This window comes from Xenopus laevis, chromosome 9_10S, assembly GCF_017654675.1.
Source record: "Xenopus laevis strain J_2021 chromosome 9_10S, Xenopus_laevis_v10.1, whole genome shotgun sequence".
Lineage (NCBI taxonomy): Eukaryota > Metazoa > Chordata > Amphibia > Anura > Pipidae > Xenopus > Xenopus laevis.
Window position 1 is genome coordinate 100,076,292 of NC_054388.1, and position 12,710 is coordinate 100,089,001.

General features: G+C 44.5%; 1 protein-coding gene across 2 annotated transcripts; it reads left to right on the forward strand.

Moving 5' to 3' along the window:
* Positions 1-2,692: 2,692 nt before the first annotated feature.
* On the forward strand, positions 2,693-11,230 carry mcrip2.S (MAPK regulated corepressor interacting protein 2 S homeolog). 2 transcript variants are annotated; one of them, XM_018237173.2, is made up of 5 exons: positions 2,693-2,841; positions 3,597-3,693; positions 8,459-8,580; positions 9,092-9,187; positions 10,461-11,230. In XM_018237173.2, the coding sequence occupies exons 1-5, from the start codon at positions 2,790-2,792 to the stop codon at positions 10,529-10,531; spliced, it is 438 nt and encodes a 145-aa protein (XP_018092662.1). In that variant the 5' UTR covers positions 2,693-2,789; the 3' UTR covers positions 10,532-11,230.
* The last annotated feature ends 1,480 nt before the right edge of the window (positions 11,231-12,710 follow it).

Consider the following 12,710-nt stretch of genomic DNA (forward strand, 5'->3'; position numbering starts at 1 on the left):
GCCCTAGCTAATAGCAATATATACAGTTGAGTTCAGAACAATAGCAGTCTGACATCATTAAGCCGATCAATCACTGTTTTTGGTATTTCTACATGGTAAATATTTTACTACAGGTATGGGACCTGTTATCCAGAATGCTTGGAACCTGGGGCTTTCCAGATAACTGATCTTTCCATAATTTGGATCTTCATGCCAAGTCTACTAAAAAATCATTAAACCCAGTAGGCTGGTTCCCCTTCCAATAAGGATTAATTATATCTTAATATACACGTACAAGCTACAGTTTTATTATTACAGAGAAAAAGGAAATCACCTTTAAAAATCTGGATTATTTGGATAAAAATGGAGTCTATTTGGAGACAGCCTTTCGGTAATTTGGAGCTTCCTGGATAAAGGGTTTCTGAATAATGGATCCCATGCCTGTAGTTGGTGTAGTTGAGTAATAATACTCAACTATGGTGTTGGGTCTATTTATCCCATACCAGGGATCATGGATCAGTTTCAATACATCAAAATGCTGGAAGAGGTCATGTTGCCTTATGCCGAAGAGAAAATGCCCTTGAACAACAAGATTGATGTTATAGAGTGACCTTAATCCAATAGAAAACTTGTGGGGTGACATCAAAAATGGTGTTTGTGAGGCAAAAGCAAGAAATGCAGAAGAATTGTGGAATGTAACAGGTTGTTGGAAGTTGGTGGACTCCATGTAACACAGATGTGCAGCAGTTCTCAGAGACACTGATTATACAACTAAATATTCACTGATTCAAAGGAAAGTAACATCTTGAAACATGTTTCAGTTTATACAGTAAATGAGTTTATAAAGAAGAATACAAACACTGCTATTTTTGGAACTGTCTAATATTCCCTTTTCTTCACTTCCTTTAAAGGAATAACACAAATTTGATACAATTGTCTTCATGTTTTGATTCGGAAAAGCATGTGCAGTTTCCCCAATGCATTTGTGTGTATGGAAATAAAAGCTATTATAAGGAATTTGAGCTTTATTCACTTTTATAAACAAACTGCTATGAAACAAAACTGTGTGTTTGTATATTTATATATATATATATATATAGTTAAAACAGGTCGACATTCAGAAGTTTTAGTTATGCCACTGTTTATTCCAGTACTGTCATGGTTACATTTGTTACATTACTCCAGTGTTTGTAGCTGAACCTGGAATGTGTGACACAGGGCTCTCTGATGCAACACTTACAGTTGCACTACAACACTGGCTGCTCCAATGTCTCTTATCAACTCTCATACACTATGTTTTTATGGTATATACCCAGTGCCACATACAGGGGAGGTCAGGGGGTACTGTAGTCAGGCAGCATCAGACCCAGCGCTGGATTTCAATGTGCGGCGCCCCTAGGCCGCGCAGTCCGACCAGGCGGCCGCGTGGTCCTAGCGCCCACCTCCCCTTCCCAGCGCGCCGGCGTTTTTTCCGCCGGCGCAGCTGCTGTAATTGAATGGGGACGCACGCGTCCCCATAGTGCGGCTGGGCGGCGTGCCGCCCCTATTTTTTTGCCGCCCTAGGCCCGGGCCTATGCGGCCTTGCCGCAAATCCGGGCCTGATCAGACCCCTCCTCAGATGCAAAGCCCCTTCCGACCCACCAGATTTTTTTTCCCGGTGTCCCCCCAGCCCAGTCCGACCCTGAACCAGGGGTTCCCCAAGATGGAAAAGCTTGAACATTCAGTGATGTGAAAGGTGCCCTCCTAATCGACCAAAACCCAAAAGCAAATAGGCCACACCCATATTTTTCAGCAGCTGATCATTCAGGTAACTGAATTAGGAAGTTGGCACCTCTGGAGGCCTCATGCCATTTATAAAGACCCTCCAGGTAATCAGGGTTATAAGCCCATCTGCACCTCCAGTGTTGTAGATATTAGAGGATTCCAATTTAAACAAATGTTTACCCCAAAAAAACACCCCAAAACCACCCCAGCCATGCCCCATTACACCCGTCCCAACCCCATCCCCATAATCCACCCAAAACCAGTCCATCCACTTCACAAACCCTAGCATCACTGCAGTGCATGAACTGGACCATCATGTCCAATAAGACACCATCACTCTGATGGGCCCAGCAGAATTTGTTCCAAAATCAATACTAAGTGGCCCCCCACACCCGCTCAAATCCCCTCTTGAGTAACCCCTGCACCGTGTGCTTTCTCTGTCCCACCCTGTTACTCAATCCCCTCACTTGCTGTCCTTCCAGTTGAACCTCCCAGTAGCACCCAAGTCATGTGACTGTTCCGCATTCCCCTAGTTCCAGCCCTGGGAGCCTGAAAAGTCACCTGTTCTGCCAGTGTCACTGCACCCTTCTTTTGTATAGCACACAGCAAAATATTGTCACATCCACCGTATTGTTTGTATAAACAACATGATTTAATAAATATAAACGGAGGCAGGGACATTCAAGCTCTCCCTAGAACAGCCTACAGTTGGGTTATAGTTGCGCAGGCTCAGACCAGACTACAGTACACAGCAGGTTGCCAGGTTGAAGCAGAGACAGCACATGAACTGCCGTTCCTCACTCACCAACAGTGGCCACTTGCAACTAGAAGTGCAGACTCACTCGACAGACCTTGCTGCCTGAGCAGCATTGCACAACACATTGGAGAAGTGTTACTGTCTCTTTAAGAGATTAGGGGGCGTGTCCCGCAACACATGCCTTCTTAAAGAGCCAGCTGATCCAGTCAAACATCACTGCCAGTCTCCTGATCCCCGTGTTGTAAGGGGCATCTGATCCTGCCTGTGCCCCAGTCACCACACTGCTGCCATGTACACCATAACCCGAGGGCCCAGCAAGCTAACGACCCAGAGGAGAACAGGTAGGTGCTTCACCAGCCATTCCTAATCCTGATGCTCAATGGCAAAACCATCATCTGTTAGAATAATCCTTCAGGTACAGCTGCATGTGGCATAACCTTATAGCATGCTGGCAAACTACAATTCCCAGCATCCCCTGTGTCCTATGAAGAGCTGCAGGGAGTTGACATCTGGAAGTGTATCCGTTTAGATGATCGCTTTCTGCTTGCAAATAGACATCGGCAGGGGCGGAACTATAGAGGAAGCAGACCCTGCGGCTGTAGGGGGGCCCAGGAGGTATATGTGCCCTAATTAATGAGTCATTTTAATACAGTATATATTGGTAAAACAGGACAACCTCTGGAGAGTTTGGGGGCCCCACAAATTATTTTGCTGTGGGGCCCAGTAACATCTAGTTACTCTACTAAACATCTGCCTTTCTAATTCCCATGGAAGGGTTAATGTCAGGCAAAGGGGAGATCGAACCAATGGAAGGCCCAGAAACGTGTCTGTCATTCTATTTATCTATAAGCGGTACTGACCTGAACCTTCATATTGTACGGAGTACTGTACTACTATTTCTGAACTACAATCCCCAGCATGCATCAGTACTAGGCTCAGGGGATAGGAATGCTGGGGATTGTAGTCCTGCTGCAGCTCCTTATTGAAGGGAGAGGTTTGGGGCTGGGGATTCATTCGTACATTGTATAACTAACATGTCCGTGGCACAACTGTGTGATCTGACTATAACCCGGATGTGTGTGTGTGTCCTTTCCAGGCCCCAAGCAGCAGATTGACAGCAAACTGCAGGAAGTGAAGAACAAGCAGCAGATTCTCGTCCCCAATACACCCAACGGTCAGGACTCCCTCCCAAGGTCAGCAACGTCTTCATTGCAATTGTCCGCGCGATCTTACGAGATACAGCTGCCACCCCTCCTTTTCCCCTTGTGGTAAAACTGCTTCTTAGTGACCTTGTGCAGAGGAGACCACGTGTGCCCGCTGTCATTGTCACATGACCGGCTGGGAAGGGAGGTGTGTTTGTGGGCGTGGCGAGCTAGTGGGTGTGACGCGGTGCTCTTTAACTCCTTACTGTCAGCATGTGCTTTAGGTCTTACGTCTTTTTTTTTTTCAGTTGGCGCCGTAGCTGAGCCACAACCGGGGTTAACTGTTAGTATAATGTAGAGAGTGATATTCTGAGACAATTTGCAATTGGTTTTTATTATTTGTGTTTTTTTTTATTCAGCAGCTCTCTAGTTTGCAATTTCAGCAGTCTGGTTGCTAGGGTTCAAATTCCCCTAGCAACCATGTATTGATTTGAATAAGAGACTGGGACATGAATAGGAGAGGCCTGAACAGAAAGAGGAGGAATAAAAAAGTAGCAATAACAATAAATGTGTAGCCTTAGAGCATTTGTTTTTTTAGATGGGGTCAGCGACCCCCATTTGAAAGCTGGAAAGAATCAGAACAAGAAGGCAAATAATTATAAAACGATAAAAAATAAATAATAAAGGCCAATTGAAAAGTTGCTTAGAATTGGCCATTCTATAACATACTAAAAATTAACTTAAAGGTGAACCACCCTTTAAGGTTTCTTCTACATATAGCAAGAGCCTGTAGCCAGGCCCAGACTGGCAATCTGTGGGTTCTGGCAAATGCCAGAGGGGCTGCTATAAGGTCCCATAGAAAATCAGTGTTTAATGGGCTGGTGGGGTCTGTTTGGGCCTCTGTGTGGGCTGATTGGGCCTCTGTGTACCTGAAATGCCAGGGCCTGTTTTGACTCTCAGTCCAGCCCTGCCTGTAGCTATCTCCAACCCCCCAAACAGCCCTGGAGGACTGTGTGTGGCATTACGGGAGTTGTAGTTCAGCAAGGGCTAAAGAGCCCTATTCTGTAGAATTGCCGTTAAAGGAACAGTAATACAAAAAAAATGGAAGTGGTATGAAGTAATGAAAATACAATGTAGTGTTGTGCTGCACTGGTGTGTTTTCTATAGAAATACAACTATAGTTTATATAAACAAGCTGCTGTGTAGCCATGGGGGCAGCCACTCAAGCACAGGATACACAGTAGATAACAGATAAGTACTACTATAGTTTATATAAACAAGCTGCTGTGTAGCCATGGGGCAGCCATTCAAGCACAGGATACACAGTAGATAACAGATAAGTACTACTATAGTTTATATAAACAAGCTGCTGTGTAGCCATGGGGGCAGCCACTCAAGCACAGGATACACAGTAGATAACAGATAAGTACTACTATAGTTTATACAAACAAGCTGCTGTGTAGCCATGGGGGCAGTCATTCAAGCACAGGATACACAGTAGATAACAGATAAGTACTACTATAGTTTATATAAACAAGCTGCTGTGTAGCCATGGGGGCAGTCATTCAAGCACAGGATACACAGTAGATAACAGATATGTACTACTATAGTTTATATAAACAAGCTGCTGTGTAGCCATGGGGACAGCCATTCAAGCACAGGATACACAGTAGATAACAGATAAGTACTACTTAGTTTATATAAACAAGCTGCTGTGTAGCAATGGGGGCAGCCATTCAAAGGAGAAAAGGCTCAGGTTACACAGCAGATAACAGATAAGCTCTGTAGTATAACAATCTGTTTGGTTTAGCCTATGATTAAGTGCCTAAAGGCAAGAAACGCATAAGGCTATGTATTACTTTACTTTGTGGCCCAAGGGTAGGACTACATGGACGTTTTCGGCGTGATCCGACGTGCTGCGGCAAAACGCCTGCGACAAGTCGCATGCGACAGAAATAAAGTAATAGATAGAAATGTCGGATGAAGTCACAGCGCTGAACCGATGCGACACGACTGTCGGATGCAGACACAGCAAGCACTGCACCCTAAGCATGTACCTCTTCTGCCTACCCCTAGTTCAGGCGCTGGACAACCCCATTTCATTTCTGTGAGAGGAGGAGAATTTCCCCCAAATTCGGGACAGTGCATGGTACATTGCAACGTGTGCATCACTCTTGGGTGTGTGCCCAGTGCCTGTCACTGATGTACCTAAGGCCTATGCCACACACAGAGACTTGGGATCATACCTCCCTCCTAAAAAGAGGGACAAAAAAGTTGTTTTGCTTAGCGCGGTGACAAATTTGTTGACCACGCCCATTTTTGTGGCCACACCCCCTAATTACCATGTTCATTTTACAACGTTTGGCAGGTTATAAAAGTTTGAATATATTTCTGTGGTTTTTTTTCAGTTATGAATGAAGGTGAATTGCCCTTTAAGCTGTAAATCTAACTTCTCACAAGAGACCTGTTATCTTATAATGTTACAATCTCTAAATTGTTACTAAAGTATCTTATCTTCTGCTGTGGCTGTTCTGGGCTCTCTGCCAAAAGCCAATTAAGTTAGAAACATTGTTTCTTTTTCTGCCTGTTCAGTGCAGAGAAAAACGGGACTTTCCAGTACAAACGAGGGACTGGGGGTTGAGCTGTCCAAAGAGGGGCTGTCCTTCTAAAAACGGGACAGTTGGTAGCAATGCTTGGGATGTGACATGGAATGAGGTGATGACATGGCTGCTTCCCTGAGATGGTCAGGCTCTGTTTGTGTCCTTGTGTGTGTCCTTGAGAAGGCCCCGCCCCCTCTGCCTCACTGTTTCATAGGGATTAAACTTTGACCTCGTGTTTTGAGAGGTTTCACTTCACAGCCAGTGGAACAAGTGGCTCCATTACAGTCTCTGCGCCACACACTGGTCTGTCTTGACTTGTCACTGAGGGCAAAGACAACTAGATCTGAGTGAAAGCATATGCAAAAAGTCTGTTTTTTTTTATTGAATTGAATTTTTATTTAATGGTTCACTTGGAGATAACTTTTAATATGTTATAGAATGGCAAACTTTTTAACCTGGTGTCATAGTTGTCTTTTTATAGTTCCTTCTTTTATAGTTCTTTCCAGCTCTCAAACAGGAGTCTGTAGCCCTTAACACGCCCAGATTGTTCCACTCCCTGTGTCCATAGAATCTAGGACTGCCTGGGCCCCACCTAGGGTTGCCTCCTGGCTGGTAACTTACACACCTGACCGGTAAAAATGATGGTTGATCCCAATGTTATTAATAGGGAAAAAAGATAAATATATAGAAAGGCCAGTATTTTTTTTAGAAAAGGTGACAACCCTAGCCCCACCACCTGTAAAGTGGACATAAAGAACGGTTGAGTTGGCTGTGGCCACCAGCTTCTTGGCCAAGGCAACTGCCGCTAGGTCTGGCTAATTTTTTCTGCAGAGTTCTGACAAAAATTGCTGTCACTTCTTATTGACAGTCAGTGTTACTTGAGTTGTAAAGAGTGGAACGTTCTAGCCTTGAATCCCAGGAGTGTCCTGCTTGGAGAAAGTAGGGGAAGGGGCCTGGAATTTCATGGCCTGGTCAAAACTCTAGTGGGGGTTTGTTTACACAAATCTATAATACTGGGATGGCTCGTAGGTAACCAGATTATATTTCCTTTGTAAAATACAGGGATTCTTTACTAGGGGGCCCATTTACTTGTGAAGAAATAGAGGAAAAAAACTTCGAATTTCGAATGGTTTTTATGGCTACTTTAACCTTCGAACGATTCGAACGAAAAATCGTTTGACTATTCGACCATTCGATAGTCGAAGTACTGTCTCTTTAAAAAATACTTCGACCCCCTAGTTCGCCGCCTAAAACCTACCGAGGCCAATGTTAGCCTATGGGGAAGGTCCCCATAGGCTTCCTAACAATTTTCTGATGGAAGGAAAATCCTTCAATCGATGGATTAAAATCCTTCCAATTGTTCGATCATAGGAATATCGCTAAATCCTTCGACTTCGATATTCAAAGTCGAAGGATTTCAATTCGGCAGTCGAATATCAAGGGTTAATTAACCCTCGATATTCAACCATAAGTAAATTTTCCCCTAACAGTCTACATTGCAGCGGTGCAGTATTCAATACTTATGGCAGCAGTCAGGCCCGGATTTGCGGCAAGGCCGCATAGGCCCGGGCCTAGGGCGGCAAAAAATAGGGGCGGCATGCCGCCCAGCCGCATTATGGGGACGTTCGTGTCCCATTCAACGACACCAGCTGCGCCGGCGTTTTTTCACCGGCGCGCTGGGAAGGCGGGCGCTGGAACCGCGCGGCCGCCTGGTCGGACGCGCGGCCTAGGGGCGGGCGGGGAAGAAATCCGGCCCTGGCAGCAGTGCAGTAACGTTTACTAGTTGTCAGACCCGGACTGACAATCTGTGAGTTCTGGCAATTGCCAGAGAGGCTACTGTAAAATGCCATCGACAATCACAATTTATTGGGCCTGTGGAGGCCTGTTTAAGCGTCTGTGTACTTGAAATTCGAGGGCCTATTTTGATTCAAATCCAGTCCTGATTGTTGCAGCAGTGCAGTAAACCGTAGGTTTTGTCCAGTCAAGGGACTATAACTGCAACTGTTCAGTTGCTACTTCATTCACCATATTAGCATGGCATGCTTGTTGTTGTTGTTGTTGTATATATCAGACAAGGCAAGTGATCAAGCAGCTCCCATTCAGCAATGGGGTGTTTTTAGGAAGAAATTTTTTAAATTGCCTGGATTTGCATGTACATATACAATTTTGCAAGCCCTTTTGTAGTTTCAATTGATTCACCTTTCTGACCCCAGCAGTGCCCCTCCAAAACTCGTATTTAACCGTGTAAATGGTAAGAGGAGCCAGGCGCCAGGCCCTGAACTAGAAAGAGAAGTGTACACACTGGCACACGAAGAGAACGTCGGATTCATATATCAAGGTGAGCAGAAAAATAGTGGTTTATTCTATAGTATCCCTAGGGCGGAGTGCGGGCTCCTCTTTCAGCTGACTTCTGTTTGGTTTTGGACTGGCTGATGAGAACTGATAAACAGGGCCGGATTTACATAGCGGGCGCCCCTAGGCCCACTGCCGTTGGTCGCCCGTGCCCCCCCCCCCACTTTTATTCATGAAATTTTTTATAATCGGGACCAGAGCTGAATGCTGAGGATCAATTACAAACTCACTGAACAGATACACTGTATGTACCATGTGGCCCCCCCTAAAGTCACTGACTAACTCAGAGTTAGAGAGCTGAAAAGCAGGAAGTAGTGTTCTGGCTATTATGTTAGACATCCAGTCACTCCAGCCTTTATACATTACATTTTGGCTAACTAACTATATTAGAAACATGTGCACAGCCTATCTATTTACCCAGTTTTTATGTTTATACTAAACTGTTCCTTTAAATCCCCCAATGTCTTGTTTTCCCTCCCCTGCTGCTGCTCTCTCAGCTTGGCAAGAAGTAAAACATCAGATGGAGGAGCCACAGCAGAACGGATGCACCCCCCAGCAATATCAAGATCAGAGCCCTGACACCCACCTTAAAAGTAAGATTTGCTAAACCTACTCATTAACCATCATAAACTGGGACGTTGGGGAATTACAGATCAAGTACAAACGTCACCCGGTTCTGTGTGTCCAAAATAAGCTCATGGTTTTAAAATGCCAGAGCTGAATAATCTTGTTGAACAAAAGGGAGATGTTTTAAATAAGTGGGGTTTCTAGGTTTGTGCCATGAATGTGCCTGGAGCTAGGGGTTTCCGCATAATACTGGGCATGTACTGCTTGGTTGCATATTCTGCATCGTTACAAACTGACGGCTAGTGATGGGCGAATTTATCCAAAAAATTAGCTGACGAAAATTCGCTCCATTTTGCGAATTTTTCGGCGAAACGGCGCAAATTCGCCCATCACTACTGACAGCTAATTAGGCATGCAGCTTGTGGTTTTAAAGGTGACATAAAAAGTTACTCGGGCCACCTTTCTTCAGGGTTATGTCAGACTCCTGAAACGCAGCCACATATTATTGCCTGAAATGTTGCGTTGCATAGTGGTAGGCAGATTTACTATCCTGTTACAGCTTCTACTGCTCTGATTCCCACCAAGACTATACACCCTGAATACAGGACTAGGTCGGCTTTCATTGTACATTAGTGATGTCCTCGGGTCAGGCAGGTTTGAGCCGACTTCCACATACATTTTGCGGGTCGCAGGCAGATTTGGGTTGAACTCTTCTTCTGCTCTCCCCACCCATGACCTTATTCTGCCAGCTTTTGGCTCTGGCAACACACTGCATTTCTTTCCTTCTATTGTGTACACATGGGCTTCTGTATCAGACTTCAGGGCAAGGGCTTGAGCATGCTCAGTTTGCTCCTCTCTCCCTCTCCACCTCCCTCCACCCTTCCCTGCTGTAATCTGAGCCCAGAGATAAGAGTGAGCAAGGATAAACTCAGGCAGGAAGTGATGTCACAGCAAGCTAATATGGCAGCTGCTATCCTAAACAAACATACCGTGTTTAGAGCTGTTTACTCAGGTATGGAAAAGCATTCTACAGAATAAAAATGGCATTCTATCGTGCACTAGTGTGGCTAATCTATTGGCAAAAAACTTGGTAGCTTTCCTTCTCCTTTAAATCTGTGTCTTATTTTAATTGGGCAAAATGATAACCCTAACATAAAGTCAAGGGTAGAATAAAATTCAACCAGCCACGAATAGAGGGCCAAAACAATGTGAAAATATTGAAATATTGAAAATATGCAACTGCTTAGTTTAAATAAAATCTTCACTCACTGTTTTTTCTTTTTTGTCTCTTCTCTGCAGACTTCGTTCCTATAGATCTGGACGAGTGGTGGGCAGAGCGCTTCTTAGCCAACATTGAGAACTGCGCTTGACAGCCATTTCTCTCCCTGTAGTGGGATACGCAAAAGCTCGTCTCTCCTCTATAGGGTGATTGTGTCATTGTTCACAGACTTGTTGCACTTTTTCTCCCCCTAGCGGGAAGACTAAGCTGTGCTCAGAAGAAGAAGAAGAAGGCACTAAGTGACATTTACCCCTCTCCTGGTGCTGCTGAGGATTCTCCTCCGGTCTGTATATACAAGGGCATTGAATCTACAGCGACAATTTCAGTCTCAGGAGCCTGGATTACTATTGGTTGAGTGACATTGCACAGCATGACTTGGTACTGGTTACCATCACGGAAGCCCAAATAAAATATGGTGCTTCCCACAAACAGGAACTTAGTCCTGGATTTTGACCCATTAGCAGCAGAATACCCTGTCTTTATGCAATGGACTCCAGAGCACTAAGCAGCAGTGATGCATGGTTGCATTGATTGGTACCAGAACTAATGCACCCACATGTGACACTGCTCTCTCCTACTCCCAAGATGCAGAGACCCATATCTCTAGCTCAGTGTGTGCCGCAGCCAACCCGATGTTCCCCCATGTCAGGTAGTTTTCTGGCTTGAGAAGAAGAAATTAAGATTCAAATTAAGTCCAGGAAAACTCCTTCCATCCCCCCTTTTTTATGGGAGGTTCTGTACAGAGTGGGAAATGTCTATTTTTCTAAATAAAGTTGGTTTTTGCCTCACAGTCTGCAATAACTTGAGTTATGCCATCAGGAAGGAGAGTTGGGGGGTAAACAAACAAATGCAGGTTTTCTGTCCTGGACGAGCAGGCAGCAAAAACACATTGCATGACAGGGCTCTATATATAAGTGCATCCATGGTTAGGCAGTATTAAATCAGCCAAATGTATATAAGGGCACCTTGAGAGTCATGTAACATATCTGTCAGTATTTAGTCTGCTGGGATAAAGGAAGCGAGGTGCATGACACTGGGTGGGGGCGTCATGTGCTGTCATTGGCTAATATGTCATTTCTGAGGGGGAACCCAGGGAAACCCTACAGTCATATGAAAAAGTTTGGGAACCCCTCTTGATTCTTTGGAGTTTTGTTTATCATTGGCTGAGCTTTCAAAGTAGCAACTTCCCTTTAATATCTAACATGCCTTATGGAAACCGTAGTATTTCAGCAGTGACATAACGTTTATTGGATTAACAGAAAATATACAATATGAATCAAAACAAAATTAGACAGGTGCATAAATTTGGGCACCCAACAGAGATATTACAATAATACTTAGTTGAGCTCCTTTTGCAAATGTAACAGCCTCTAGACGCCTCCTATAGCCTTTGATGAGTGTCTGGATTCTGGAGTCTGGATTCAGGATGGCGGAATTTTTGACCATTAGTCCATACAAAATCTCTCCAGTTCAGTTAAATTTGATGGCTACCGAGCAAGGACAGTCTGCTTCAAATCATCCCATAGATTTTCCATGATATTAAGTCAGGGGATTGTGACAGCCATTCCAGAATATTATACTTCTCCTCTGCATAAATGCCTTTGTAGATTTCCAAGTGTGTTTAGGGTCATTGTCTTGTTGGAATATCCAACCCCTGCGTAACTTCAACTTTGTGACTGATGCTTGAACATTATCCTGAAGAATTTGTTGATATTGGGTTGAATTCATCCGACCCTCGACTTTAACAAGGGACCCAGTCCCTGAACTAGCCACACAGCCCCACAGCATGATGGGACCTCCACCAAATTTGACAGTAGGTAGCAGGTGTTTTTCTTGGAATGTGGTGTTCTTCTTCCACCATGCAAAACGCTTTTTGTTATGACCAAATAACTAAATTTTTGTCTCATCAGTCCAAAGCACTTTGTTCCAAAATGACTATGGCTTGTCTAAATGAGCTTTTGACTCTGTTTTTGGTGTGAGTGCAGAAAGGGCTTCTTTCTCATCACCCTGCCATACTGATGTTCTTTGTGCAGATTGCGCTGAATTGTAGAACGGTGTACAGATACACCATCTGCAGTAAGATGTTCTTGCAGGTCTTTGGAGGTGACCTTTGGGTTGTCTGTAACATTCTCACAATCCTCCGCATAAGCCGCTCCTGTATTTTTCTTCACCTGCCAGACCTGCGTTTTACAGCAACTGTGCCTGTGGCCTTCCATTTCCTGGTTACATTCCTTACAGTTGAAACTGACAGTTTAAACCTCTGAGCTTTT

Bases quoted from the DNA above. Each gene is read 5' to 3' on its own strand.
- mcrip2.S (XM_018237173.2), top strand. From the start codon at position 2,790: ATGTACACCATAACCCGAGGGCCCAGCAAGCTAACGACCCAGAGGAGA. The intron at 2,842-3,596 runs GTAGGTGCTTCA...TGTCCTTTCCAG, and splicing joins AACGACCCAGAGGAGAACAG to GCCCCAAGCAGCAGATTGAC. The intron at 3,694-8,458 runs GTCAGCAACGTC...TGACCCCAGCAG, and splicing joins GGTCAGGACTCCCTCCCAAG to TGCCCCTCCAAAACTCGTAT.